This window comes from Urocampus carinirostris, chromosome 8, assembly GCF_059441175.1.
Source record: "Urocampus carinirostris isolate Australia breed hairy pipefish chromosome 8, RoL_Ucar_1.0, whole genome shotgun sequence".
NCBI lineage: Eukaryota > Metazoa > Chordata > Actinopteri > Syngnathiformes > Syngnathidae > Urocampus > Urocampus carinirostris.
Window position 1 is genome coordinate 3,516,082 of NC_142356.1, and position 27,475 is coordinate 3,543,556.

At 41.7% G+C, this 27,475-nt stretch overlaps 2 protein-coding genes across 2 annotated transcripts; one reads left to right on the plus strand and one right to left on the minus strand.

Annotated features, from left to right (window-relative positions):
* Window positions 1-188: 188 nt before the first annotated feature.
* Window positions 189-8,200, minus strand: pgam1b (phosphoglycerate mutase 1b). The gene is made up of 4 exons (XM_088341379.1): window positions 7,896-8,200; window positions 4,394-4,668; window positions 2,015-2,195; window positions 189-577 (listed from the first exon to the last, which is right to left on the minus strand). The coding sequence occupies exons 1-4, from the start codon at window positions 8,032-8,034 to the stop codon at window positions 408-410; spliced, it is 765 nt and encodes a 254-aa protein (XP_088197505.1). The 5' UTR covers window positions 8,035-8,200; the 3' UTR covers window positions 189-407.
* A 1,990-nt stretch (window positions 8,201-10,190) lies between these two features.
* pi4k2a (phosphatidylinositol 4-kinase type 2 alpha) lies at window positions 10,191-26,954 on the plus strand. Its single transcript, XM_088342979.1, has 9 exons — window positions 10,191-10,677; window positions 20,285-20,485; window positions 20,549-20,680; window positions 23,068-23,221; window positions 23,292-23,353; window positions 23,427-23,526; window positions 23,607-23,740; window positions 23,821-23,880; window positions 26,285-26,954. Exons 1-9 carry the CDS (start codon window positions 10,336-10,338, stop codon window positions 26,444-26,446), a joined length of 1,347 nt encoding a protein of 448 aa, XP_088199105.1. The 5' UTR covers window positions 10,191-10,335; the 3' UTR covers window positions 26,447-26,954.
* Window positions 26,955-27,475: the final 521 nt, after the last annotated feature.

Below are 27,475 nucleotides of genomic sequence, written 5' to 3' on the forward strand. Positions count from 1 at the left end.
CGAAGATAAATAAACGGCTCTCCCTCTCCCGCCAAGATCTCTTTGTATCTTGTTTCTTTATTTCGAGGCAATAAGGTCTGCTCCGAAACTGCCTCACCGCCCCCTAGATCTCTCCACTGCCCCCAGGGGGCGGTACCGCCACATTGGGAACCACTGGTCTACATTATGGAAAAAACACTGAAAAAAACTGTAGTTTACCACATTTATTACACAGTAGTTACAGCGTCACATTGAAGACAAGTGCAAAGTGAATCAACTTTAGACAACATTTTGGTCAGTGCATGGGTAAGTCACAAAATTTATTTACCGGGTGGTTGGTTAATGAAATTAACTTGCTACTTACATGTTTTGTGAAGGGGTTAAACGACACAGCGTCGACTATTAGACTTGGATTCTTGGATTCCGACCTATTTTTTTGCTTTACCCTGAGCCGCCACGGCAGCCATTGCTTTCCGAACCGTCTCCTCATCTCCCAGGAACTGCATGGGGCCCACGGGTTTCAGATTTTTGTCCAACTCGTACACGACGGGAATACCCGTCGGAAGGTTCAGCTCCATGATGGCTTCCTCGGACATTCCTGAAATACGAGCACAACTTACGTCAGGTCTTTGGATCGACGCGGTTTTAAGAAGGATACAGCGTACCCGCCCCTGCAACATTTTTGCTTAAAAGTATGTGATCTAATTCATTTACTTCTCATACAAGCAATTATTTCACGTGGCCAAAAACATGTACAATTCAAACTTTGTCGTGCATATGTTAAGTTAAGTCTCCAAGATGCTTGTCTGCTATTGGTTGACGTCAAATAGGATGTTGATCTGTGATTGGTTTGTGTCCCGGCCTCATAAAAATGCTGATATGCTTTTTGCTGAACTACCTCCCACGATGCCTTTCTCTATTTTCATTTGATTCGTAAACTTGTGTGCTTTGTAATGACCTTACAGGTGAAATCAAATACTGTATTTACCTGCCATATGTGTTACTTGCGCCTTTTCCCCGTGTGTGTTTGTCATTAAAACTTTGTAAACCTTTTCTGTTTACCGCTTTTTCTTTGTAAATACTTTATGTACGTGGGCACATGCGGCTAATAGTCAGGTGTGGCTTACAGAACCGTCTGGAAATGATGGTACTATTTTTTCCGTGGTACTGGGGTTTGGAACTAAAGGATTTTATACATTTGAGTATAAAGGATTTTATACGATTGACTACAAGTTACACATATTCAGTTTAATGCAATAAAGATATTTACTGACTGTGCTTTAATTCAATGTACAATAAAAGGTCAGGGAAGGCTGTGGGAAATGCATAAGTGGCAGATGCTTTGTCTAGGACGAGCCGCACTTCTGATAACAGGATGCGTGGGTGTGCTGACGCAGAGCGACCAGACGCCGGGGCGCTGTTGTTTGAGATGGTTGAGCACAAAACAACTGCCTTGGCGCGCTCATGGGAAGAGCCGACGCGCCATCATGCGGGGAGAAGACAACCAATAAGAGAAAGCTAAAGTTAGCTGCAGATGACACATAGCCTGTAGGGGAATAGTAGGATGTCTTTGCTTTGTTTTTGAAATGTATTAACGATCCGGGGCAATTCGGATGGCGGTCGTCTCCTTTTGGATACTCTTAGATCTGCTGTTAGGAATAATAAACCCGCCCCTGTGTGAAATTGCCGGCTTCCTGGTCATTTCTCTCTCAAAACGAGCATGCATAATTGTTGGATGAATGTAGGTTGTGTTTGGTTAATGGAGTCAGATAACTAATTCAAACATTTGGGTAAACGGTACATTTTGATAGTTAAAATTCCAACAGAACGCACTAGCTAATTAGCATAGGTTTCCATCCCCCACAATACGGTTACTTCACTATGCAGTCCCTCACCTAAGAACCCATTTATGTGGTATCCTGGGGGTCTACTGTAGAACCATTCGACGTACAATAGACCATAAAAGCAAGGGGTTCTATTGCGCTTCAGAGAATGTCGATTTTAATCCGTAAACATAAATACTTCCCATTCTTACCTTCCAGATGTTTGACGATGCCGCGGAGACTGTTGCCGTGGGCGGCAATCAGCACCCTCTTCCCTTCTTTTATCTGCGGAACGATCTCATCGTTCCAAAAAGGAAGAGCCCGAGCGATGGTGTCTTTGAGGCTCTCGCACGTCGGAAGTTGCTCGTCCGTCAGGTCGGCGTAACGGCGGTCCTGGAGCAAAAGTACACCTGTTTATTTACCATTTTTTAAAATGATTTTAATCAGAAAATTGAGATTAAACATGGCGGAACAAAACTGCCAAAATTCAAAGGAAAGAAAGAGAAAGGAGAATAAGAGAAAGAGAAAAAAGAGAGGGGAGAGAAAAGGATGATAAAGAGAGACTGAGAGGGAGAGAAATAGAGACAGAAATGGAGAGAAAGAGAAAAGGAGTTAAAGAAAACGAGAGAGCAGAAAAAGAAAGAATAAAAACACAGACTGGGAGATAGAGAAGAGAGAGACTGAAAGGGAGAGAAAGAGAGAATAAATAGAGACAGAGATAGAGAGAAAGAGAAATCAAGTGGAAGGAGAATAAGAGAAAGAGAATAAAATAGAGAGGAAAGAGAAGGAAGAGAAAGGGAGTGGGAGAAAGACAGAAGAAATAGAGAGACTGAGGGGGAGAGAAAGAGACAGAGATAGAGAGAAAGAGACAAAGAGGTACAGAAAGAGAGGAGGAAAAGAAAGGGAATAAAATAGAGAAAGAGTGAATAAAATCAATCCGAAATAATAGAATAGAATAGAATATACCTTTAACGTCATTGTTACAAAATGGGCTGAAAATATTGTGGTAACGAATTTGGACGTGGCACTCCAGTTTCACATTTAACAGTGAGGATAAAAGAAAACAAAGAAGATATAGGAGAAAAGAAGATAAGGTTATAATTTACACAATAAAAACCAAAATTAAATATTTATTCTGAATTTAGTTACAATTAAATGGAAATAAAATCAACAATGTATATATACTGTATAAAAACAAAATAAACCAGTGCTGAACTATAGAAAAGCAAAACTGCCCAAAATTGTCACTGCTGCCATGGCGCCCAATTGGCCCCGCCCGTGTGGCGCCAGCTGCAGCTTTTAGAAAGATTGTCAGAACCGGAACAGATACAGGACCCAATCGCGTAATGTTCTCACACAAGCCCTTTATTTTATGGGAAATGGGGAGTCATGCACGTTAGGAAGCCGGTCTGGCGTGGAAGGACAGGACGCCAGCGACCGACGAGAACGATAACGAATCAGGGTAACGAAAATAAACAGGAGAAACTAGACGGGAACCAAACCTGGAGAAACTAACCAACAGGACAAGAATAGACTGAAAACAAAACTAGAACTTGAAATTAAACAGTACAAAAATAAACGGGAACAATACTAGACTGCAGGTATCACAGGAAAACAGGACAGAACCCACATCTTGTGGAGCAGAAGTTCGTTGACGGGCTGACACTGAAGCAAGAGAGCGCTGAGCCTTGTATACACAGAAAGTCAAACTCTAAACGAGCCGCAGCTGGCACAACACGGGCGCGGCCAATTGGGCACCATGGCAACCGTGACACAAACGGGCGCAGCCAAGTAGGCGCCATGGCAACCATGAGACAGATTGGCTTCCCCACTATTTAAACCCCGCCCTGTTAATCCCCGGTTGTCAGTCCGTCTGCGAATCAGCCGTACAACCTTTGCAATAGTACATGAGTCAATTCATTCAAAAGAGAAAAATCATTTTGCATTGCCGGAAACTCAGCAAAATGTCAAGTTTTGGACATGTTTGATCATTAATGATCTTGCCACACTTGGGATTATGGTTGCTCACTGTTGTTTCAAGCGTTGCCCACCGACTTTGTGTGAACGCTCAGACCCGTAAGGAAAATTACAGGGAACATTGCTCCTGACTGGCAGCACGGTGGCGCAGTGGTTAGCGCTTGTGCGGCACAGTTCATGTCATGGGAACCTGTCGTGGGTTCAAATCCAGCTCCAGACTTCCTGTGCGGAGTTTGTATGTTCTCCCCGTGCTTACGTGGGTTTCCTCCGGGCACTCCGGTTTCCTCCCACGTTCCAAAAACATGCATTTCAGGTGAATTGGCCGGTCCAAATTGTCCCTAGGTGCAAATGAGCGAGTGAGTTGTCTGTCCCCGTGTGCCCTGCGATTGGCTGGCAACCAGTTCAGGGTGTCCCCTGCCCACTGCCTCCAGCCCCCCCCCCCCCCCGCGACCCTAATGAGGATAAGCGGTACGGCTAATGAGATGAGATGAGATTGCTCCTGACTACCCTGCCCTGTTTTCCGTCTGATTCCCGTCACCGACCTCTTTTCGGGACCCGTTTACGTTTCTGCTCCTCCGTCCCGGCCATCGACCCCTGCAGAAAAAAACTCTAACCTTGCTTATGGCCTGGTAGAAGTCATGTCCCTCATCCATGGGTGGGGGAGGAATGTCGAAAGAGCGCCTCCAGATCTTGACCTGGGCCTCCCCGTGCTTGGCGGCCGTCTCGGCCTTGTTCAAACCCGTCAAGCCGCCATAATGGCGCTCGTTGAGACGCCAGGTCCGGTGCACCGGCAGCCACATTTGGTCGATGCCGTCCAGAACAAACCACAAGGTCCGCACCGCCCTCTTCAGAACCGACGTGTAGCAAACGTCAAACTCGTAGCCGGCATCTGAGGAAGGGAGACACGATATTTTCACCAAAGTTTGCCATTAAATGTATTCTGACCCCAACTATATGAGAAATATAGAACAGCAACATTTTGTGTTAAAGAGGGTGCCAGCCCGGGGGGAGTGGCTGGAGAGTGCCCATCTGCGCCTAATTATTCCGGCTCCTTATATGGACTGGCTACAGTCCCAGTCAATGCTATTGGCCACAAGCCATGTCTGGTTTGGACATTTTGTGAGCTGCTCTAAGACACCGGTGTCAAACAGGCGGCCCGCGGGCCAGATCAGGCCCGCTATGGGATTGAATCCGGCCCGCGAGACAACACTCTGAGAAGCGCGAGAGAAAAACAAGCTGCAGGTTGAAATATGTCAACTTGATGTTACCAAAGAAAGGTGCCTCGAACAAAGACACTGTACTTGTATTTCTTTCTCTCTCTCTCTCTCTTCCTCTCTCTCTCTTTTCCACCACTTTTCTCCCACTCTCCGTCTCTTTCACTCTCTGTGTCTCTCTTTTTCTCTTCCTCTGTTGCTCGTTGTCTCTTTCTCTCTGTGTCTTTTTAACTTATTTTGCTCTAACTTCCTTTTTTCCTTTTCTCTCTTTTCTTTCTCTCTTCCTACCCTTTGCGCTTTCTTTTCTCTTTTCCCTCCTTCTGTCTTTCCATTTCTCTTTGGATTTCTTTCTTCCTCTCCCTTTCTTTTCCCCCTCTCTCACGACTTTTTATCTCTTTTGTTTCTCACGCTCTCTCCCTCTCCCTTTTTCTTTCTTTGTCCTGCCCTCTCTCCTTTTCCCTCCCTCTTTCTCTTATTTCTTTATCTCTCTTTTTCTTTCTCTTTAATCCACTAGTCCGGCCCCCGACAGAATGTTTGTTCTATCGTGTGGCCCCCGAGTTCAAATGAGTTTGACACCCCTGCTCTAAGACCACTTGTTTGTTTTTGTTACTTTGTACCTGTGTTTTAAGTGTTTCCTCTTGTGAATTTGTGACCTTTTACAAAAATGTACCACGTAGTTTATATTTACACGTGTTTTATGTCGCTCGTGCAAGTACGTGCTAAAAAACTCATTTCTGACCAACTTTAGACGACGGTTAAAATTGTTGAAAATGGTCTATTTTGTAAATGGTTAGCTGTGATCAAATAAACGGATCCTGCTGTAGAAAATTAAGGCCGAATTACAAATAAATACATAAATAATCTTATGTACAACCGCTTTTTCAAAATAAAATTGAATTAAATAAGTTTTCCTAGACAGACACATCCACTACACAGCATCATCTCCAGACAGAAGAGCAGCTTCAGCGACAGACTGCTGTCACAGTCTTGTTCCACGGACAGACTGATGGCGGTGTCGGGAACGGAAAAAAGTCGAAAGCCAGGAGAGGAGAGTAGACGTGGTCGAGATAAAAAACGGATCGTTTCTCGGGAGGGGGGGCAGACGAGTTTGAGATCAAAACAGGTCGTAATTCGTGAAGGGAGAGCAGACGTGGTTTAGCTGAAAACAGATCGTAGCGGGAGAAAAATAGGAGCAAAAAAGACAGGACCGGCGAAAAAGGGCTTGCCGTGTAAAAACGGAGATTCGCAGACGGACCGACAAAAGGGGACTGTCAGGACAGTTTAAATACTGACAGGGAGTCAATCTGTCAACGAGCTTCAGCTGGCGCCCAGGGGCAGGGCCAATTGGGTGCCATGGCAACAGTGACAGAAGCTGGCACCACACGTCGGGGGGCAATTGGGCGCCATGGCAACCGTGACACATCCGGGCTATTCTGATGTCGCATAGCACTGTGGGACTTGTAGTACAAAGTCGAATAATCAATTCAAATTCGATCTTACAGGATAAAAAAGCCCCATGTGTATTGATTGATTTCTACGAAATGTCAATTTTATTTTCTGTCCCTACCCCGAAAATGCCGCAGTTGAATCCATCCATATATAGTGTAAGTATACAAATCACTCTGTCCCGATATACAAAGCAGATGTTTTTGTGCACGGGACTCCAATGTGGTAGCCCCCTTAGAACAACTGAGTAGCCCGCAGGCAAGTTCTGAATATAGCTCACCAATAATAGGTCATTGTTATTTTCTAGGAAATTATATTTCTAACTAGCATAATGCAATTGTGGCTATTTTAACTCAACTTCTAGTAGTTACAAACTGAGTAACATGAAAAAAATATTTATTCTGGATATTCATTTCAAGCTAGTAGCCCTTCACGGCAATCAGTAACAAAAAGTAGAACCAAGGTTTCATAAGATCAGTTATCCCTCTGATAGTGGTTATTGTGTCACCATACTTAGAGTCATTACAACCTAGTAATAACAAGATTAGAAATGCATGACTAGCTGGTAGCTGGTATACCATCTTCAAATTAATTAACCTAAAAGAATGGGAGGATATAAATGAATTATCTTTAAATTTAAATAAAACCAAAGTCCATCCGTCCATCATCTGCACCGCTTATCCTCAGTAGGGTTACGGGGGTGCTGGAGCCCATCTCAGCCATGCTGGGGCAGTGGGGAGAGAAGACAGAAGGAGAGAAACGAGAAAAGAAAGCGTGAAGGGTATGAAGAGAGAAAGAGAAGTTAGAGCAAAAGAGATTAAAAGACACAGAGAATGAGACAGAGACAGAGTGTGAGAAAAGGGGTGCAAAAGAAAGACAGAGAGAGAGAGAGAGAGAGAGAGAGAGAGAGAGAGAGAGAGAGAGAGAGAGAGAGAGAAATAAATACAAGTGTCTTTGCTCGAGACACCTGGCTTTGGCAACATCAAGTGGACATATTCCAACCTGCAGCTTGTTTTTCTCTTGCACTTCTCTGAGTGTTGTCTCGCGGGCCGGATTCAATCCCTCGGCGGGCCTGACCCGGCCCGCGGACCGCCTTGTTTGACACCTGCGGTCTAGAACTATGGTTAACTTTGTGTTATTGTTGCTATTGTTATATTATAACTGTTATTATTAATATTATTTATATTGTTGTTATTATCATTGGTGTATCTCATAGGAAAGATGAAGGGGTTGCTTCTTACTACCCCTTTTCCAACATATTATGTAACATTATTTTGTTGTTATTGTTTTTTATTTTAATGTTGGAAATTAAGTTTTCGTCCAAAAAGGTTGCTGACCCCTGATTTAGGCCCTCAACCTGTTTTCGCTCATCCGACTCAGTCGCCTAAGCACCATTTTGCAGCCTTCTAATCCAATGGCAGGCAGAATGGCCGATTTCGACCGTTTCATTTTCTACCTTTCAGGGCTTGTCCTCCTCGCTTGGCCTCCCGTTCCCCCGTCTCGCTAAGGTCCGCATCGAACCAGCCGCAGAAACGGTTCTCCTGGTTCCAGCAGCTTTCTCCGTGGCGGATCAGAACCAGTTTGTAGACTGCCATCCTTGTGGATCCGATGTCCCCTGTGCAAAATATCCGGAAACTTTGCACTCCTCTTAGAATGTGCACGGTTGCACGCAGCGAAATGATGAATGAATGTTTTTCGGAACCAATCGGAACTCGAACTGAGCTTCCGCACAAGCTGAAGGGCAAAAGGAGGAGGGGGGGGGCTATTCTGCAGGATGCGCGCAGCCGCACGTCCGCACGAGTGTCTCAATAGTAAGAAAATGGACGACAAGTGCATCAAATATGAATAATTTCAAGTGTATTTTATGTCACTAATGCATGCAAGCCGATCTTTTGATGACGTCATTCACTTCCATTTTCCAATTGTTTATTTTACCTCTGTGATTCATAGACAAACTGGCATTTATTTATTTGGAAGTTGGTTGTTTATATGTTGTACTAAATCCATTTTTTATATACCTGAGTTTGGTTTGGAGGTCATTAAGCAGGAACTTTTTCGTTCACTTGTGTTTTCCGTGGGCGTGTGGGCTCTGTCCAATCACATTAGGTAGAGAATTGAGTGACAGGGCAATCTAACCGCTGATTGGTTTAATGTGCAAAATGATCAGCCCTTCTCTGGAATCGTACAGTCATTTGGTTTGTCTTTTGGGCCTTTTTGTTGGCTACTTCACAAATAAGTTAGAATTTACTGTATGATAATATATTTTGAAAGGCTGTTTTTTTATGTTCGTGGAAAAAAACAACTGTTACGTTATGGAGTGTTTTCAGTGGGCGTTTCAGATTCTATCCAATCATAGTGAGAGAAGAAATGAGTGACAGGATAATCTAATTGCTGATTGGCCACAATATGCAAAAACACCAAAAAGACCTGGAACCGTACAGTCATTTGGTTTGCCTTTAAGACCTTTTTTTGATGGCTACTCCACAAATAAGTTGGAATTTATTGTAAGTATGATAATATATTTTGAATGGCCGTTTTTTAATGTTCCTGAAAAAAAAACAACTGTTAACGTTTTCAAGTGTTTTAGTGAGCGTTTCAGACTTTATCCAATCATAGTGAGAGAAGAAATGAGTGACAGGGCAATCTAATCGCTGATTGGTTAAATATGCAAAAACACCAAAAAAAGACCTGGAATCGTACCGTCATTTTGTTTGCTTTTAAGACCTTTTTTTTGATGGCTACTTCACAAATAAATTGGAATTTACTTGAGTATGATAATATATTTTGAAAGGCTGTTTTTCAATGTTCGTGAAAAAGCAACTGTTACGTTCTCTAGTGTTTTGAGTGGACATTTCAGATTTTATCCAATCATAGTGATAGAAGAATTGAGTGACAGGACAATCTAATCGCTGATTGGTTAAATATGCAAAAAACACCAAAAACACCTGGAATCGTACCGTCATTTGGTTTGCCTTTAAGACCTTTTTTTGTTGGCTACTTCGCAAATAAGTTGGAATTTATTGTGAGTATGATAATATATTCGTGAAAGGCCTTTTTTTGTTCGTGAAAAACCAACTTTTACGTTCGCGAGTGTTTTCAGTGGGCGTTTCAGACTGTATCCAATCATAGTGAGAGAAGAATGGAGTGACAGGGCAATCTAATCGCGGAATGGTTGATTATTAAAACAGGTTCCGCCCATCTCAGAAAGTGGTAATCTTCTGATTTTCGCTTTTTCTTTTTTCTTTATTTAACTTCATCACACCATGATGACATCTTTTTTTTCTATCTGGCGTTAATTTTTAATATAATATTCAAAAAATGAAATAAAAACACATTCAATTTTTGAGTTCATGAAACGACTACGATTGTTGAAAGTGTGTCGTCAGTGGGAAGTCCAGATTCTGTCCAATCAAAAGAAAAGATAAATGATTGATAGGAAAGCCTAATCGCTAATTGGTTGAATAAGTAAATGCACACAACAGGTTTTTCCGGAAGTTGACAGTCAGCTGATTTTTTTTTTAAACTTCATTTTTTGCTTAATTTCGATTGTAGTAGGACCACATTGACATTATTACTTATTATCAGGAAATGTAGTTTTGTTTTTGAGTTGATCAAACGCTAACCGTTATGTTAAACTGTTATCGGTGGGCGGTTCGGACCTTATCCAATCATACTGTGATTAACAATGATTGACAGGACAATCTAATCGATGAGTGGTTGAATATGAAAACATCCAACAGGTCCCGCCTTCTCCCGGAAGCTGACAGTCATCTGATTCGCTTTATTAGCTTCCTGGTTAGCCACATCACGTCAAAGCAACACGAGTTTGCTACTTTTTTCTTTATTACCGTGAAATATTTTCTCCATTTTTCCTTCGTATAGCGGCCGCCGGCATAATGGACGAGACGAGTCCGCTTGTCTCTCCGCTCCGCGACTCCAACGACTTGAGCTACGGTCCGCCGGAGCCCAGCAGCCCGCGGGGCTCCCTAGGTGTCACGCCGGGCTCCGTGGTGCGTATCCCGGCAGGCAGTCCGAGTCGCAGCCGGGAGAGACAACCGCTGCTGGAGCGGGAACGCCGCGGTACCTCACCGCGGGATCCGCACCGTAACGAATTCCCGGAGGATCCCGAGTTCAGGGAGATCATCCGTAAGGCCGAGAGAGCCATCGAGGAGGGCATCTACCCGGAGAGGATCTACCAAGGCTCCAGCGGCAGCTATTTCGTTAAAGACTCTCACGGGGTAGGACAAAGAATATGTCACCCGGCGAAACTCGTATAAAAGACACCGAAATCTGGTTCAAAATATGTCTTGATTTGGTTAAAGGGTGAAAGTTGAAACACGTCTTTCTTAGACGTTTAAAAGATGTCTAAAAACTCAAAAGTTGTCACAAAACACGCCTTTATCTGGTTTAAGAGTTAAAGTTAAAGAACCCCGTCATTTTTAAGACCTTAAAGAGACCCCAAAGTTCCGTCTAAACCAGGGGTGTCAAACTCAATTCAACTCCGGGGCCACACGAGAGAACAAACATTCTTGATTCGAGAGAAAGAGAAAAAAATAAGAGGAAGAGAGGAAGAGAAAAAGAGAGAGGGTGGGAGAAAGAAAGAAAAGGGGAGAGTGGGATACAGAGAATGTGAGAAACAAAAGAGATAAAAAGGAAAATAGTTATAGAGGGGAAAGAAAGAAATCCAAAGAGAAACAGAAAGAACGAAGGAGAGAAAGAAAGAAGGGGAAACCAAGAGAGGGAGAGCTAAAGAGAGAAGGAAAAAAATGAAGAGAGGGCAAAATAAGGTAAAAAGACACAGAGAGAAAGAGACAAAGAGGAACAACAACAGAGAGAGAGAAACAAAAAAGAGAAATAGAAAGAGAGAAATAAATAAATCCAAAGAGAAATAGAGAGAAAGAAAGAAATCCAAAGAGAAATAGAGAGAAAGAAAGAAATCCAAAGAGAAATAGAAAGAGAAAGAAAGAAATCCAAAGAGAAAGAGAAAGAAATAAACCCAATGAGAAATAGAAAGAGAAAAGGAGAGGAAGAGAGGAGAGAAATAAAGAAGGGGAAAACGAAAGAGAGAAAATAAAAAAAGGTAAAAAGACACAGATAAAGAGACAAAACGGAGGGAAAAAAAACGACAGAGAGAGAGAGCGAGAGAGAGAGAAATACAAGTACAGCGTTTGTGAGAGGCACCTGGCTTTGGCAACATCAAGTTGACATATTTCAACCTGCAGCTCGTTTTTCTCTTGCGCTTCCCTCAACTTTGTCTCGCGGGCCTGATTCAATCCATTAGCGGGCCTGATTCGGCCCGCGGGCCACCTGTTTGACGCCAATGGTCCAAACCCTTTCTCTTTTTGGTTAATGAGTTTAATTTTACAACCGTCATCATTTCTTTTTTTAAGTCGTTAAAAAGACGCTTGGCTTCTTCCAAAATACATCTTTATTTGGTCAAGTGAAAGTGAAATCGCCATATGAAGTCCTCTGACCGCTGGTACCCAAGATTGAACAAAATTATACGTGGTAAATACTACTTAAGTGTAATGTACGTGCATATGATGAAATAACAATTTACATGTACACAAAAAATTAGATTAAATTCGTCTTTGGTGGGATAGGTCTCGAGCTGGTAGAGTGGAGTTAGTGGGTGGATGCAGAGGTTGATGTGTGTAAGACAGCAGAATAAAATTAAAACAGATTTTAAACCTTCCACTGCGATTATTATCATGGCCTTAAAACTTTTTCTTGCCTTAATTTCCTCCTTTTTTAAAAAAAATAATCCCGATTGCCAATTTGTTATGGCCATGACACTTAGCGAGAGTGGTGATTTACGTGCCTTATTTGTAATTCTTGATAATCACAAGTGTACTTTTCATGGTTATCATCTTTGTCTTGGGACATTGACATATTTTCAAAGTGTTTTGGCCGACCCAGAAAATCCTTAAGAAGCACATACAATCCTGAACCGAATGAAGTGTAAGGCATTGTGGGAAGTAATTTAGCCAATGACAGATTGGGGTTTTCATTTTGCTGTTACGTAAACACAAAGGAGACCAACATCTTACTTGACATCGACGAGTACTATACAGATGTCTCGGAGAAAGAAAGATTTTTTTGCAGTTTTCCTTGCTAGCTATTTAATATCTTTTTTGATAAAGGGGGTGACATTTTTTAGAGAAATGCGAGAAGTGTCCCGGGGTGAACTTCATTGACTTGACTAAAATGGAATTTGAGTTTTGAATAAAATGATTAGTAGACGTGCGAGACAGACACTACTATAAACTTTTTATCGGGGGTCGGGTCGCGGGGGTAGCAGGGAATCCCAGACGTCCCTACCCCCAGCCACTTCATCCAGCTCACTTGGCAGAATCCCCAGGCCAGCTTAGAGATGTAGCATCTCCAGCGTTCCCCGGGGGCTCCTGCCGGTGGTGACGACCCGGCACACCGAGGGAGGTGCCCGGGAGGCATCCTTATCAGCTGCCCGAGCCACCTCAACTGGCTCCTCTCAATGCCCGACTGCCGTAAACCCAGATCTATAAAGCTCAACCATAGCCGAGTAAGTTATCTTGTTGGACTTTTCTGTTCTTTCTCAGGGCAAAGTCCAATTTGAGCGAAGTTTAGTGAAAGTTTGTTGCGCCAATCTTTAAAGCAGGGAAACAAACATTCTGTCGGGGGCCGGACTAGTAGATTAAAGAGAAAGAGACAGAGTGGGAGAAAAGGGGTGGAAAAGAAAGAAAGAGAGAGGGGGAGAGCATGAGAAACAAAAGATAAAAAGTCGTGAGAGAGGGGGAAAAGAAAAGGAGAGGAAGAAAGAAATCCAAAGAGAAATAGAAAGACAGAAGGAGAGAAAAGAGAGAAAAGGAAAAAAGGAAGTTAGAGCAAAAGAGGTTAAAAGAGACAGAGTGGGAGAAAAGGGGTGGAAAAGAAAGAGAGAGAGAGGGGGAGAGCATGAGAAACAATAGATAAAAAGTCGTGAGAGAGGGGGAAAAGAAAAGGAGAGGAAGAAAGAAATCCAAAGAGAAATAGAAACACAGAAGGAGAGAAAAGAGAAAAGAAAGCGCAAAGGGTAGAAAGAGAGAAAGAGAAAAGAGAGAAAAGGAAAAAAAGGAAGTTAGAGCTAAAGAAGTTAAAAAGACCGAGAGAAAGAGACAAAGAGCAACAAAGGAAGAGAAAAAGAGACGCAGAGAGTGAGAGACAGAGACGGAGAGTGGGAGAAAAGGGGTGGAAAAGAAAGAAAAAGAGAGAGACGGAGAGAGCGTGAGAAACAAAAGATAAAAAGTCATGAGAGAGGGAGAAAAGAAAGGGAGAGGAAGAAAGAAATCCAAAGAGAAATGGAAAGACAGAAGGAGAGAAAAGAAAGCGCAAAGGGTAGGAAGAGAGAAAGAGAAAAGGAAAAAAGGAAGTTAAAGCAAAAGAGGTTAAAATACACAGAGAGAGAACGAGACAAAGAGCAACAAAGGAAAATAAAAAGAGACACAGAGAGTGAAAGAGACGGAGATACACAGACAGTGGGAGAAAAGGGGTGGAAAAGAAAGAAAGAGAAAAAGAGAGGGAGAGAGCGTGAGAAACAAAAGATAAAAAGTCGTGAGAGAGTGGGAAAAGAAAGGGAGAGGAAGAAAGAAATCCAAAGAGAAATGGAAAGACAGAAGGAGAGAAAAGAGAAAAGAAAGCGCGACGGGTAGGAAGAGAGAAAGAGAAAAGAGAGAAAAGGAAAAAAGGAAGGTAGAGCAAAAGAAGTTACAAAGACAGAGAGAAAGAGACAAAGAGCAACAAAGGAAGAGAAAAAAAGACAGAGAGAGTGAAATAGACAGAGACAGAGTGGGAGAAAAGGGGTGGAAAAGAAAGAGAGAGAGAGAGAGAGAAATAAATACAAGTACAGTGTCTTTGTGAGAGGCACCTTTCTTTGGCAACATCAAGTTGACATATTTCAACCTGCAGTTCGTTTTTCTCTTGTGCTTCTCTGAGTGTTGTTTCGCGGGCTGTATTTAATCCCTTAGTGGGCCTGATATGGCCTGCGGGCCGGCTGTTTGACACCTTTCCTTTAAAGTCTCCATCTTTGTTTCATTGCGCTAATCTGTTCTACATATTATGAACAATTCGTTTTTACGACATATTTTACGTCCAATGTTGCTTTTTTTGGACATTGACGATTTCTCAATACTGTAGGATTTTTATCCCTCCATGTCAGCACATTTCTGTGTTGTTTTTTTTACTTGCCCTCCCAAGTGCTTAGCAATCATGTGCTCGGTTTCTCGGTTTTAAATCCATGACTTCGGTTTCTAACCAGCACACTGAGGCACGCTAGTCTGCTATAAGAGAGGGCTTCTGAAAGCGGTCAAAGCTCTCGAATCTAGTGGTCCATCTGTTCCCTCACCACATGTTATGAAGTGAATTTCCACAGAAGAACCGTGTCTACATAAATATCGCGTAACACAATGAACCCATTGACTCGTGTATGCAACGGTTAGATTCTACCATCAAATTGAACGAGGGTTTATGAAACTTTCTGACCCAAAAGAGTCATAAGAGCATATAATATATATATATATATATATATACCGTATTTTCCGCACTATAAGGCGCACCTAAAAGCCTTTATTTTTTTCAAAAGCTGACCATGCGCCTTATAATACAGTGCGCCTTATATATGGATCAATATTAAGTTTTCCAACTGACTTGCAGCCGCCGACTCGATTTTCCCCCGAAGGCCAAGTAGTCCGCGGTGTATGCTGGGATTTATTTACCGGCGTTTCATTGGCTAACCAATGTGTCAATCATCATTTGAATCGATCGCTATTGGCTAAAGTTATTCGGAGGTCAAGGGGCGGATCCTTTTTATCATTTACAGGCTGCCATTGGCTTAAACTGCAAAACAAAGGCTGCAATTGGCCGAAAAAGATGTGTCAATCATCATTTGAATGGATCACTATTGGCTAAAGTTATTCGGAGGTCAAGAGGCGGATCCTTTTTATCATTTACAGGCTGGCATTGGCTTAAACGGCAAAACAAAGGCTGCAATTGGCCGAAAAAGATGAATGCGTATAGCACGTGGCTGACGGCACACAGAAAGCATTTTTTTCTATTCTGTATTCGTAAATATTTTATTCTCCTGGATTTACTACACTCACGGATATAAGAGGACATTGGCTGCACATTATTATGAACACAACGACTTCGGTGAGCTACTCCGGCTATATATTATCCCTGTATCTGGTTTCAAACTGAACTCGATGTTTCTGTGATAAGCGGTGCAGATAATGGATGGAATGGAGTGTCTATTTTTAAATTCAACTCAATTCCAAGTGTTTATTGTCATATGCACAGTAAAGTTGCGAGCGAAAAAGAAAATAGAAACTAAAGAATGGTTGGCATTTCTTGAATCCCAAGACTTTAACCTTCCGAATGATGGGCACGTATTTGCTTCTTTGCAAGCTTTGGGAATGTTAAGGGGGTAATAAGTTCGACGGAATCATCTGACTGTTTTGTCCACGTTCCCATTGTAGCGCCTTATAATCCGGTGCGCCTTATGTATGTCAAAAATAGGACCAAAAACGATTTTTTTCGGGGTGCGCCCTATAACCCGGTGCGCCTTATAGTGCGGAAAATACGGTATATATATATATATATATATATATATATATACATTGGGGAGAGAGACATGGAGGGATAGGGATAGATAGAGATGTATGGATATAGAGATGTATGGATATAGAGATAGATGGGTGGATAGAGAAAGATAGATAGAGATGGATGGATGCATCGATAGAGATGGATGGATGGATAGAGAAAGATAAAGATGGATGGATTTAGATAGAGATGGATGGGTGGATAGAGATAGAGGTGGATCGATAGAGATGGATGGATTTAGATGGATGGATTTAGATAGAGATGGGTGGATAGAGATGGACGGATGGATAGATAGAGATGGATTTAGATAGAGATGTGTGGATAGAGATAGATAGATAGAGATGGATGGATAGAGATGGATGGATTTAGATAGAGATGGGTGGATAGAGATGGACGGATGGATAGATAGAGATGGATTTAGATAGAGATGTGTGGATAGAGATAGATAGATAGAGATGGATGGATAGAGATGGATGGATTTAGATAGAGATGGGTGGATAGAGATGGACGGATGGATACAGAAAGATAGACAGAGATGGATGGATTTAGATAGAGATAGATAGATAGAGATGGATGGATATAGAGATAGAGATTGATCGATAGAGATGGATGGATGGATAGAGAAAGATAGATAGAGATGGATGGATTTAGATAGAGATGGGTGGATAGAGATGGACGGATGGATACAGAAAGATAGACAGAGATGGATGGATTTAGATAGAGATAGATAGATAGAGATGGATGGATATAGAGATAGAGATTGATCGATAGAGATGGATGGATGGATAGAGAAAGATAGATAGAGATGGATGGATTTAAATAGAGATGGTTGGATAGAGATAGATAGATGGATAGAGATGGATGGTTGGATAGATTTAGGTGGATGGATTGAGATAGAAATAGATAGATATAGGTGGATGGATAGAGATAGATATAGGTGGGGATATATATATATATATATATATATATATATATATGGATATAGATCTATGGATATAGATAGAACCGTACCATATACAAGTTTCCCTATGGGTGTTTGAAATCCCTGAAAATGATTGAATTTTAGGTGAGGTTTTTGAAAATGCTTGAAATTGTTGCCACTCTGACTAGAGACCACACAATAAATAAAGAACAATTTTTCAAAAGTGTGTGGAAGTGACGCAGACACGTCTGCTCTCGTGGCTTGTCATTTAAAGCGTCACAGCCCCCTTAAAATAGATGTTTTCAAAAACGGACACGAACGATTTTATTTTGGCAAAGATGCCACAGTTGAATCCATCTATATATAGTGTTAGCCTGCAAGTCATACGACTGAATAAGTCATGAACTCTTGGTATGAAATCAAGTTTAATCTCAAGTGAGCAGCCCACATGAAGTGTGTCACTTGATGCGTAGACTGCGACATTTATTTCATGGATTCTGCTTGTGAGTCATCATGAAGTCACTTCTTGTTTCTCTGTGATTTTGTCTATCCAATCTGCTCGTTGAGGTTAAGCAAGCTCCAGTGAGTATTGTATAGCACCTCTAGTGGTGTGAAAAAAAAACCGAATTAATTTACATTATTGATTCAAGTAGGTAGCAAAACAGATGTACTGTCTCTTAAACAGACTCGTAGGTTTTGAAATTCTGTTTTTGTCTCCTCTCTTTCTCTCCCTTTTTGTGTTTTCTCTCTCTGTCTCTATTTCTTTCCTCCATTCTCTCTCTCTCTTTCTCCCTTTTTCTCTTTCTCCCTTTTTTTCTCTCTCTCTCTTTCTTTCTCTCTCTCTCTTTCTCTCTATGTCTCTCTTTCTCTCCTCTCTTTCTCTCTCCCTCTGTCTCTCTATGTCTCTGTCTCTCTCTCTCTCTATGTCTCTGTCTCTCTCTCTCTCTCTATGTCTCTCTATGTCTCTCTCTCTTTGTCTGTCTCTCTCTATGTCTCTGTCTCTCTCTCTATGTCTCTGTCTCTCTCTCTAGGTCTCCCTCTCTCTCTAGGTCTCTCTCTCTCTCTAGGTCTCTCTCTCTTTGTCTATCTACATCTCTCTCTCTCTGTCTCTATCTCTCTCTGTCTCTATCTCTATATGTCTCTCTCTCTCTCTCTTTCTATGTCGCCCACTATTTCTTGATTTCTTTCTCTTCGTTTCTCTCTCTCTATGTCTCTCTGTCTCTGTCTCTCTCTATGTCTCTCTCTGTCTCTCTCTCTATGTCTCTATCTCTCTGTCTCTCTATATGTCTCTCGCTCTCTCTTTCTATGTCGCCCACTATTTCTTGATTTATTTCTCTTAGTTTCTCTCTCTGTCTCTGTCTCTCTCTCTATGTCTCTATCTCTCTGTCTCTCTATATGTCTCTCGCTCTCTCTTTCTATGTCGCCCACTATTTCTTGATTTCTTTCTCTTCGTTTCTCTCTCTCAGTCCCTATCTTCCCATTCCGTCTCTTTCTCGCTCTCTCTTTTTCTGTCTCTTGTAGAAGCGTGACTGAAGATGTGATTGGCATAATATCTTGGTTGTTTACTTGGTGTGTGAGTGTGTGTGTGAATGGGTGTGAAGCGCTTTGGGGGGTCTTCATTGACCATGCAGACCATTTCCATAATTATAGTACACAAATTGAAGAAACTCGTGTGGTTGGCAGCCATCTTGCTACAACTAAAGCCTGAACAAGGATTTCGCTATGCTAGCTCGTCACAATGGCGATTTATAGCACTTGATGTCCACTTACCAACACATTTTAGCCCCAAATGTAATGTTCACTGTATCCCGTCATTCTGGCATCTTCCACATTGTTCCACTGTTTCCCTCTCCAGCCACTCATTTTAGGTTTTTGGGTGCAATTAATGGCTAACTGATATTGTGAACTGCTCCTGATTTGACCTTCCACAGTCTTTCAAGCATACGTTGCGGAGTTCAGTAATTGTAAGCATCTTCCACTTTTTTCACTCTTTCCTTCTCTAGCCATTCATGTTAGCCACTTGGCTGTAGGCTTTGGCTCGCGTTTAAATACCATTTTAATTGTTAGCTGCTCCGTGTAAATAAAGCTTGCCCTTGCAATCTGCAAATATTTTTGATTTTTCTATCCTGACATCCATTTACAACTGAGGCCCTAAATGTGATGGTCGTCAAGGTCCGTTATTTAGGCTTGTTCAACCTTTTTTCACTGTTTCCCTCTCGAGCCACTTACTTTAGGCTCTTGGCTGCAAGCAATGACTAACTGCAATAGATATTTTGAACTGCTCCCGATATTTGTTCTTCAGTGTCTGTCGCCCTCCACAGCCGGTCTTCCAAGCGTACGTTGCGGAGTTCAGTGATTTTAAGCATCTTCCACTTTTTTCACTTTCCTTCTCGAGCCACTCATGTTAGCCACTTTGGCTCACGTCTATCTTTTTAATTGTTAGCTGCTCCTTGTAAATAAAGCCTGCCCCCGTAATCTGCAAATATTTTTGCTTTTTTATCGTGACATCCATTTACAACTGAGCCCTAAATATAATAGTCGCCGAGGTCCGTTATTTAGGCGTGTTCCACTTTTTTCCACTCTTTCCTTCTCTAGTCACTCATGTTGGCCACTTGGCTGTAGGCTTTGGCTCGCGTCTAACACCATTTTAATTTTTAGCTGCTCCGAGTAAATAGAGCTTGCTCTTGCAATCTGCAAATATTTTTGCTTTTTTTATCCTGACCTCCAGCTCGGTGGCCTTGGGGTAGGGCGCCCGCCCTGAGACCGGGAGGTCGCTGGTTCAAGCCTCGGCCGGGTCATACCTAAGACTTACAACATTGGTACTCATTGCCTCCCCCTGCTTGGCGCTCCGCATTAGGGGTTGGAATTGGGGGGTTTGGTCACCTAATGACTCCCAACACATCAGTTGGGTTGGGCGAGGGGGCTGGGAATCCCCTCCTCTGTATCGATTTCCCAGAAAGAGTCAGAAAAGACCTCCCACTAGGGGGACATGGCTCTGGTATATATATATAATATATCCTGACCTCCATTTACAAGTGAGCCCTAAATGTGATGGTCGTCGAGGTCCGTTATTTAGGCGTGTTCCACTTTTTTCCACTGTTTCCTTCCCGAGCCACTCTTGTTAGTCACTTGTCTGCAGGCTTATTCTTACTGATATTTCTGATATGTGTAAATACTTAATATGGAATTAGGCTTCTAAATTTTGTTGCCTGTGTTCTTCGATAGCGCACCATACAATGACCTCAATCGGTGAATTATTACTCACCGTCGCTTTAAATTCGGACAATTTACCCTGAAACGTCCCTCGACAGAAGATCATCGGCGTGTTCAAGCCCAAGAACGAAGAACCCTACGGGCAGCTGAACCCCAAATGGACCAAGTGGCTCCAGAAACTGTGTTGTCCGTGCTGTTTCGGGCGCGACTGTTTAGTCCTCAATCAAGGTTACCTCTCGGAGGCCGGCGCTAGCCTGGTGGACCAGAAACTGGAACTCAATATTGTACCCAGGACCAAGGTAAACCCGTCTGAGAACACTCGCCGTGATGCGTTTGGATGCTAAATTTGTGGCCCCTCGCAGGTGGTCTACCTGGCCAGCGAAACCTTCAACTACAGCGCCATAGACCGGGTGAAGTCTCGAGGTAAAAGGCTAGCTTTGGAGAAGGTTCCCAAAGTGGGTCAGCGCTTCCATAGGATTGGATTGCCTCCTAAGGTAAGCTAGCTTAAATCGTGTCCCCCCATGTATAATAGACCCCCGGGATATGACATCGATATGAGGTGTGGATCACAAAGTCACATTGCTGTATAGTAGGGGAAAGACATGCCGTACCCCCGGTATTAAAGCCACAAAATAGTTTACAGTACGTACTACATATATAGAATGACATAAATAGAAATACATGTAAAGGAAAAATGACTTTTTATTTACCTTTGGTGTGCTGTGACTTAAGCTGGTACAGTAGAGTCAGTGGGTGGATGCAGATGGGTAGTAGATTTGAACTTGAAATGATGACTGATTTTTTTTTTTTTTTTTTTTAAGTCAGTTTTTATTGAGTTTTCTATACAAAAGACAAACTCTCCCCCTAAACAAACTCAAAATAGACAGGCAAAATAGCAGTTAAAACATTGTATGTGGAAAAGCTTTTCACCCGTGAGGATTGCCCCTTAATCTTACAAAATGTGCTTTAACTGCTTCCATTTTAAAAAAATTGTCTATTGGATATGGCCAGGGCAGCACGGGGGCGCAGTGGTTAGAGCATGTGCGGCACAGTTCTGAGGTCATGAGATCGAACCTTCCTGTGTGGAGTTTGCATGTTCTCCCCGTGCTTGCGTGGGTTTCCTACGGGCGCTCCGGTTTCCTCCCTCATTCCAAAAACATGCATTTCAGGTTAATTGGGCGGTTAAACTTGTCCCTAGGTGTGAATGAGCGAGTGAGTTGTCTGTCTCTGTGTGCCCTGCGACTGGCTAGCAACCAGTTCAGGGTGTCCACTGCCTGAAGATAGCTGGGATGGGCTCCAGCACCCCCGCGACCCTACCGAGGATAAGCGGTGCGGATAATGGATGGATGGTTATGGCCATGCAACTTAGCGAGCGTAGCGATTTGTGTGCCTTTTTATTTGTTATTTGTCTCTGGCTTAGTTTCCATGGTTATTATGTTTTCTTCTACCTTTAGCATTACTGCAAGCCTTGTGACCCAGAGTTGATAAATTCAGAACAAAAATACAGGTAGAAGCTTTGTTTCCATGGTGATGTTTTCCTTTCTTCTTTTAGCATCACTGCAAGCCTTGGGACCCATAGCAGTACAAAAATCACAGTATTATATCACACTCACTAAGCACACAAAATTCTGAACTGAGGCATTGTGGGAGGTTGTTCATCTATTAGGATATTGTCATTTTATTGATGTTGTGACGCCAACCAATAGCAGACCTGCATTTTATATGACATACAGGCATCTTAGAGACCTAGCTCATAGACAAGAACACTGTGAAGATTGAATTTGATGCGATTTGGAGCACGTGAAATAATTTCTTGCTGATAAGTGGGGACTCTGTATCAGAAATTAAGTTTTTAGGGGTCAAAATACACAATAAATTAAGCTAGAAAACACATCAGAACCATACACAAGGTAGGATATCAAGATCATATTCATATTTTATTCCTGCAGTCAAAATTATTAAAATTTGAGGATTTAGTCAAATTTTTCACTGAACAACTGCTATTTAAGGTCAACAAAAACATAGTGCCAGAAAACATCCAAATATGATTCACTCGTAAAGAGGGAAATTATAAGTTAAGGGGCTGCAGTAAATTCATAATCCCAAAGGTGAGAACCACCAGGAAAAGGATGTGCGTGTCTGTGTGCGGAGTCAAACTTTAGAACAATTTACTAGACGAGCTCAAACAATGTCCAACTATTCTCGTGTTCAAATTTAAATACAAAAAAAATTCCTGGCTGAATACAGAGATGAAGAAAATGGGGTATGAGTGACACTAGAGATTGGAAATACTGTGTTTACAACTACCAGCTCAGTAGCCTAGATGGTAGTGTGCCCGCTTTGAGACTGGGAGGTCGCTGGTTCGCGCCTCGGCCGAGTCATACCTAATTGGTAAAATGGCGGTGCCCTCTGTTGGCTGCGGCTGCATCGGCTCGCTACAACGGGTCAGGTGTATCGACATTTCGTTCTGTGTACATTGTTACAAAGAATGACAATACAAAGGAAATTATTATTATTATTATTACAGTTAACCTTGTTGTTATTGCTGCTATTGTTATATCATAACTGTTATTATAATAGTATTACAACTGTTGTTATATCATCGGTGTATTTCATAGGGAAGATGAAGGGGTAGGGAATATAAGCATTTGCTTCGGACGACCCCTCTTCGAACATATTGTGTAATATTATTTGGTTGTTGAGTTATTGTTTTTGTTCTGTTTTTATTTGAATGTTCGAAATAAAGTTTTCATTCATTCAAAGTGCCGTAAAAAGGGGTATACTACGTAAAGTGAATATGTTCTAAGGCGGGTGCGCCAAAAGTATCCCATGTATTCTTGCCCTTTGAACGATGGAATTGATTTTCTCGCCCGGCTTTCAGGTGGGCTCCTTCCAGCTTTTCGTGGACGGCTACAAGGACGCCGACTTCTGGCTGCGCAGGTTCGAAGCCGAACCCCTGCCGGAGAACACCAACCGCCAGCTCCAGCTTCAGTTCGAACGCCTCGTGGTCCTGGATTACATCATCAGGAACACCGGCACGTCCTGGATTTCGCTCAATTCAACGTGGTCCATGATCTCAAGATTTGTTGTATTTTGTTATTTTAGATCGAGGAAACGACAACTGGCTTCTCAAGTACGACTGCCCGATGGACCCCGTGGGGAACCGGGTTAGAATCCCATACGCGACCCGTCCTTTCTCGCCTGAGATTATAATCTGTGTTTTTTTTTCGGTACCTACAGGATACGGACTGGGTGGTGGTCAAGGACCCCATCATTAAGCTGGCCGCCATCGACAACGGTCTGGCCTTTCCTCTCAAACATCCCGACTCCTGGAGAGCGTGTAAGACGCCGTCGGGGACGTTCCTCCAGACGGAGAAGACGATCCTTTCGGTGGTCTCATTGACTTTGTCCGGTTTTTAGATCCTTTCTACTGGGCCTGGCTCTCCCAGGCCAAAGTCCCTTTCTCCCAGGAAATCCGAGAACTGGTCTTACCGAAACTCTCCGACCCTAATTTCATCAAAGATCTAGAGGAGGATCTCTATGAACTGTTTAAAGTATGTTTATTGTCCGGAGATGATCTGTACAAAGATTGTTCGGACACGATAGAATATTGTTTGTTTTCCGTGTGCTACAGAAAGACCCCGGTTTCGACAGAGGACAATTTCACAAGCAAGTCGCCGTCATGAGAGGACAGGTCAAATTTTGAGAATTTTTACTTTTTTAGGAAATCGTTGATGCCAAAGAATACATTCGTCTTGTGTTGGATTTTGCTCCTTTTAAATAATTAATTCAACTGGATTTTACTCATTTTTTTTCTCAAGTCAAGTCTCAAAGGGCTGCACAGATCAAAGACTATTCCAAACTACAGACTATTATAACACCAACCCCTGATCTGAAACCCACATGAGGGCAAGGGGAAACTCAAAAACCTCAGCATGAGGAAAATGAAGAAACCTTGAGAAGGGACCGCACATGAGGTCATCCTCCTTCCAGGATGACAATAACATATAATACACAGATATAGTCAAGATAAAATAAAGGTTATGCATATGCTATAGAATAGAAGTGTGTTTAAAGCCTAGATTAAAACATTTCCACTGAGGTTGCAGATCGAATCGCAGGGGACAGAGCATTCCACAGCTCCGGGGCCCAAAATGAGAACATTCTCAGACCTGGGGATTTCTTCTTGGCTCTTTGGATCACTAGTAGACCGGCATTTTCAGAGCGAAGGCTCCGGACCGGAACATAAGGGGAAATTAAATTTAAAAGATATGAGGGAGCAAGTCCATGCATGATTTGGTAGAACCTTCAAATCTCTTAAAACCACAAATTCCCAATTTCTATTCTAGATTACTTACTATTAAATTTGGTTTCTAATTTTATAGGAAGTATTAAAAAGACATTTTGTGATAAAGTTTTAGAATCCTTTTAGTGAAATGAGAAAATAATGAGTAAAATACACAATTTGATAAAAATGTTCATAATTTGAAATCATCAATCACGAAAGGTTCCCCTACTTAAACCAGCACATGTCAAGGTCTGTCTTAAGTTTGCATATTGCATATCTATTTTGAGACCAAAATGTCTTTTTTGGGTCATAATTCCATTAAGCCTGTTTGGAGGAAGAACAAAGTGTACAATCCGAAGAACACCATCCCTACTGTGAAGCATGGGGGTGGTAGCATGGTGTCATAATAGTCTGGGGTTTGCAATAATCTGTGGTTTGCAGCCCTTTGAGATTATTTGTGATTAAGGGCGTCACAAATAGACATGATTTGACTTTGATTTTTAAAATTCCATTTTAAGGCAACTATTTGAAAAACTGAATTTTGTGATGAAGTTTTAGAATATTTTTTAGTGAAACACAAATGAGTAATATACACATTATAAAATAATGATTTTATGCAAGGTTTTCACATTATTAAAATGTCATTTTATTAGAATTATTTAGGTAAAAATAAATTGTAATTTTGTTTTTCAATGCTTTGTATTGAAACATGAAAAATGAGTAAACTACACGGTATAAAATACAATAATAATGATGATAATTACTCATTTAAAAATGTTTATTCTTTGTTAAATGTAAATGTTATTGCAACGATTTGGCAAAAATAATGTGCTTTAAATTTTAGAATCCTTTCTATAGAATCAAGCACTACGGAATAAAAAATAGAACAATGAATTTTGTTTTAAATTCTAATTATAGTGTCTCTATTAAAACAACTGTCATTGACGCACGCCTTGGTTTACTGATGAAACTAGATGGCTTAAACAAGACTGCAGGAAATCTGAAAGAAAATGGCGCGCTACCAAGCTTGAGGTTTTCCGTCAAACCTGGTGTGACAACTTGTTAAACTATAAAGCAGCCCTTGCCTCCGCAAAATCAGCCTATTTTTCGAAGGTGATTGCGGCACAAAAGAATAACCCCAAACTATTTTTCGACACTAGCATCGCTAACGAGGCAACAGATTATTCCAGATAGTTCTACCCATTCAGTAAATAATGACTAAAATATTCATATTAAATCAATATTAATAATGGAATCATTGTTTGAACTGCTTCTGAACAGTTAATTATAAAATAAATTGTGATCGGAGAATGTTGATGTAATATTATGTAATAATATTCTATATCAACACGTTATATTGGGTGTTTTTATATTCTATATCTTTTTATCTTATTTTATTTTTCAACACATGGATACTGCTGGAAGTAGGAATTTGTATAAAGTATCTATATCTATATCTCTCTATCTCTATCTAGACATCTATCTCTATTTAGACATCTATCTCTCTCTATCTAGACATCTATCTCGACATCTCCCTATCTAGACATCTCTCTATCTCTATCTAGACATCTATCTATCTCTCTATCTAGATATGTATCTATCTCTATCTCTAGACATCTATCTATCTATCCATCTCTCTATCTAGATATGTATCTATCTATCTATCTATCTCTCTATCTATCTCTCTCTCTATCTAGTCATCACTTGCATAATATATATATATTTTTTTTTTAAATCTAATCGGAAATACTATCATGCTTATCGTCATGATCTCCATGTTCATCTCCTCCGTTCCCTCCTCTATTTCCAGATCCTGAACCTGTGCCAAGCCCTCAAGGACGATAAAACCCCTCTCCAGTTGGTCCAGATGCCGCCGGTGATCGTGGAAACCGCCCGAGCCCCCCAGAGAGCCAACAGCGAGTCCTACACTCAGAGCTTCCAGAGCAGAAGACCTTTCTTCACTTGGTGGTAGGCAAGCAAGCTCCCGGAGAAGAACGTACCGTGAGTGTCATTAAAAACGTGAGAAGGTCAATAAGGAAGAACTTTGCACCCTTTTCTTCCTTGTTTGCCTCGGTGCCTTGTATGGAGTTGATGAAATACATGCCGATCCCTCAAAAGGAAAGGATCGAAGACGGGACACGCCTGGTCCCGGTTTTCGAATGAATTTTCCTCGCCACTCTGCCTTTTGAACGCTCCGACTGCGTTTTCCCACCACGACAGTAAGCCCGCCCCCCGACGTTTACTTGAGCACGGAATGTTAGCTTGGATTCTCCCCGAAACACAGAGCTCCGTTATTTGGCTACCCCTTGGTTAAACGATTTATTTTTGGTCTCAGTCGTCCGGCGAACCTGGAAAAAGTCACTCCCTGCTGTACAGAACAGACGTGTAATGTATTGTGGCAATGCACTGTATGATTTGTATGTAATATTTAATAATAGCTTCTAATAAAAAATACAAATCTTCCATTTCCACAGGTTGAAGTCACCTTCTCACGCTTAATGATTCGCGATCCGATAAGTACAGTATTTTCCCAAATACCATCCGTTATAGTGGTACCTCTACTTGCGAATTTAACCCGTTTTGGGAGTAGCTTTGTAACCTGAAACATTTGTAAGTAGAAGCGCCTTTTAAATGCACATGCACTAGTCCGTTCCAAGGCCCACAAAAGTACAGTATATTTTTTATATTAATCATAAAAAAAGCATCTGAAAATGGAACAAATGTATGTTAGAATATAAATACTGCGCAATAAGCATAAAATGAGAGGCACATGATGTAGAAAAACTATGACTAAAGGAAAGAATAGAAATGATCATTGACCTCTTTGCCTCGCATTTCTTGAGAAACTGATCCAACGATGTCTGCTTTCGACATCTCCTTTTAACAATCTGTCTGGAATGCGCGAGGCAGATGTCATAATGGGCAATAGTCCCACTTGTCAACACTTATCCAGGTTAGTCCTTTACATGAAATCTGAAACTTTGTGGAATTTTGCTAAAAT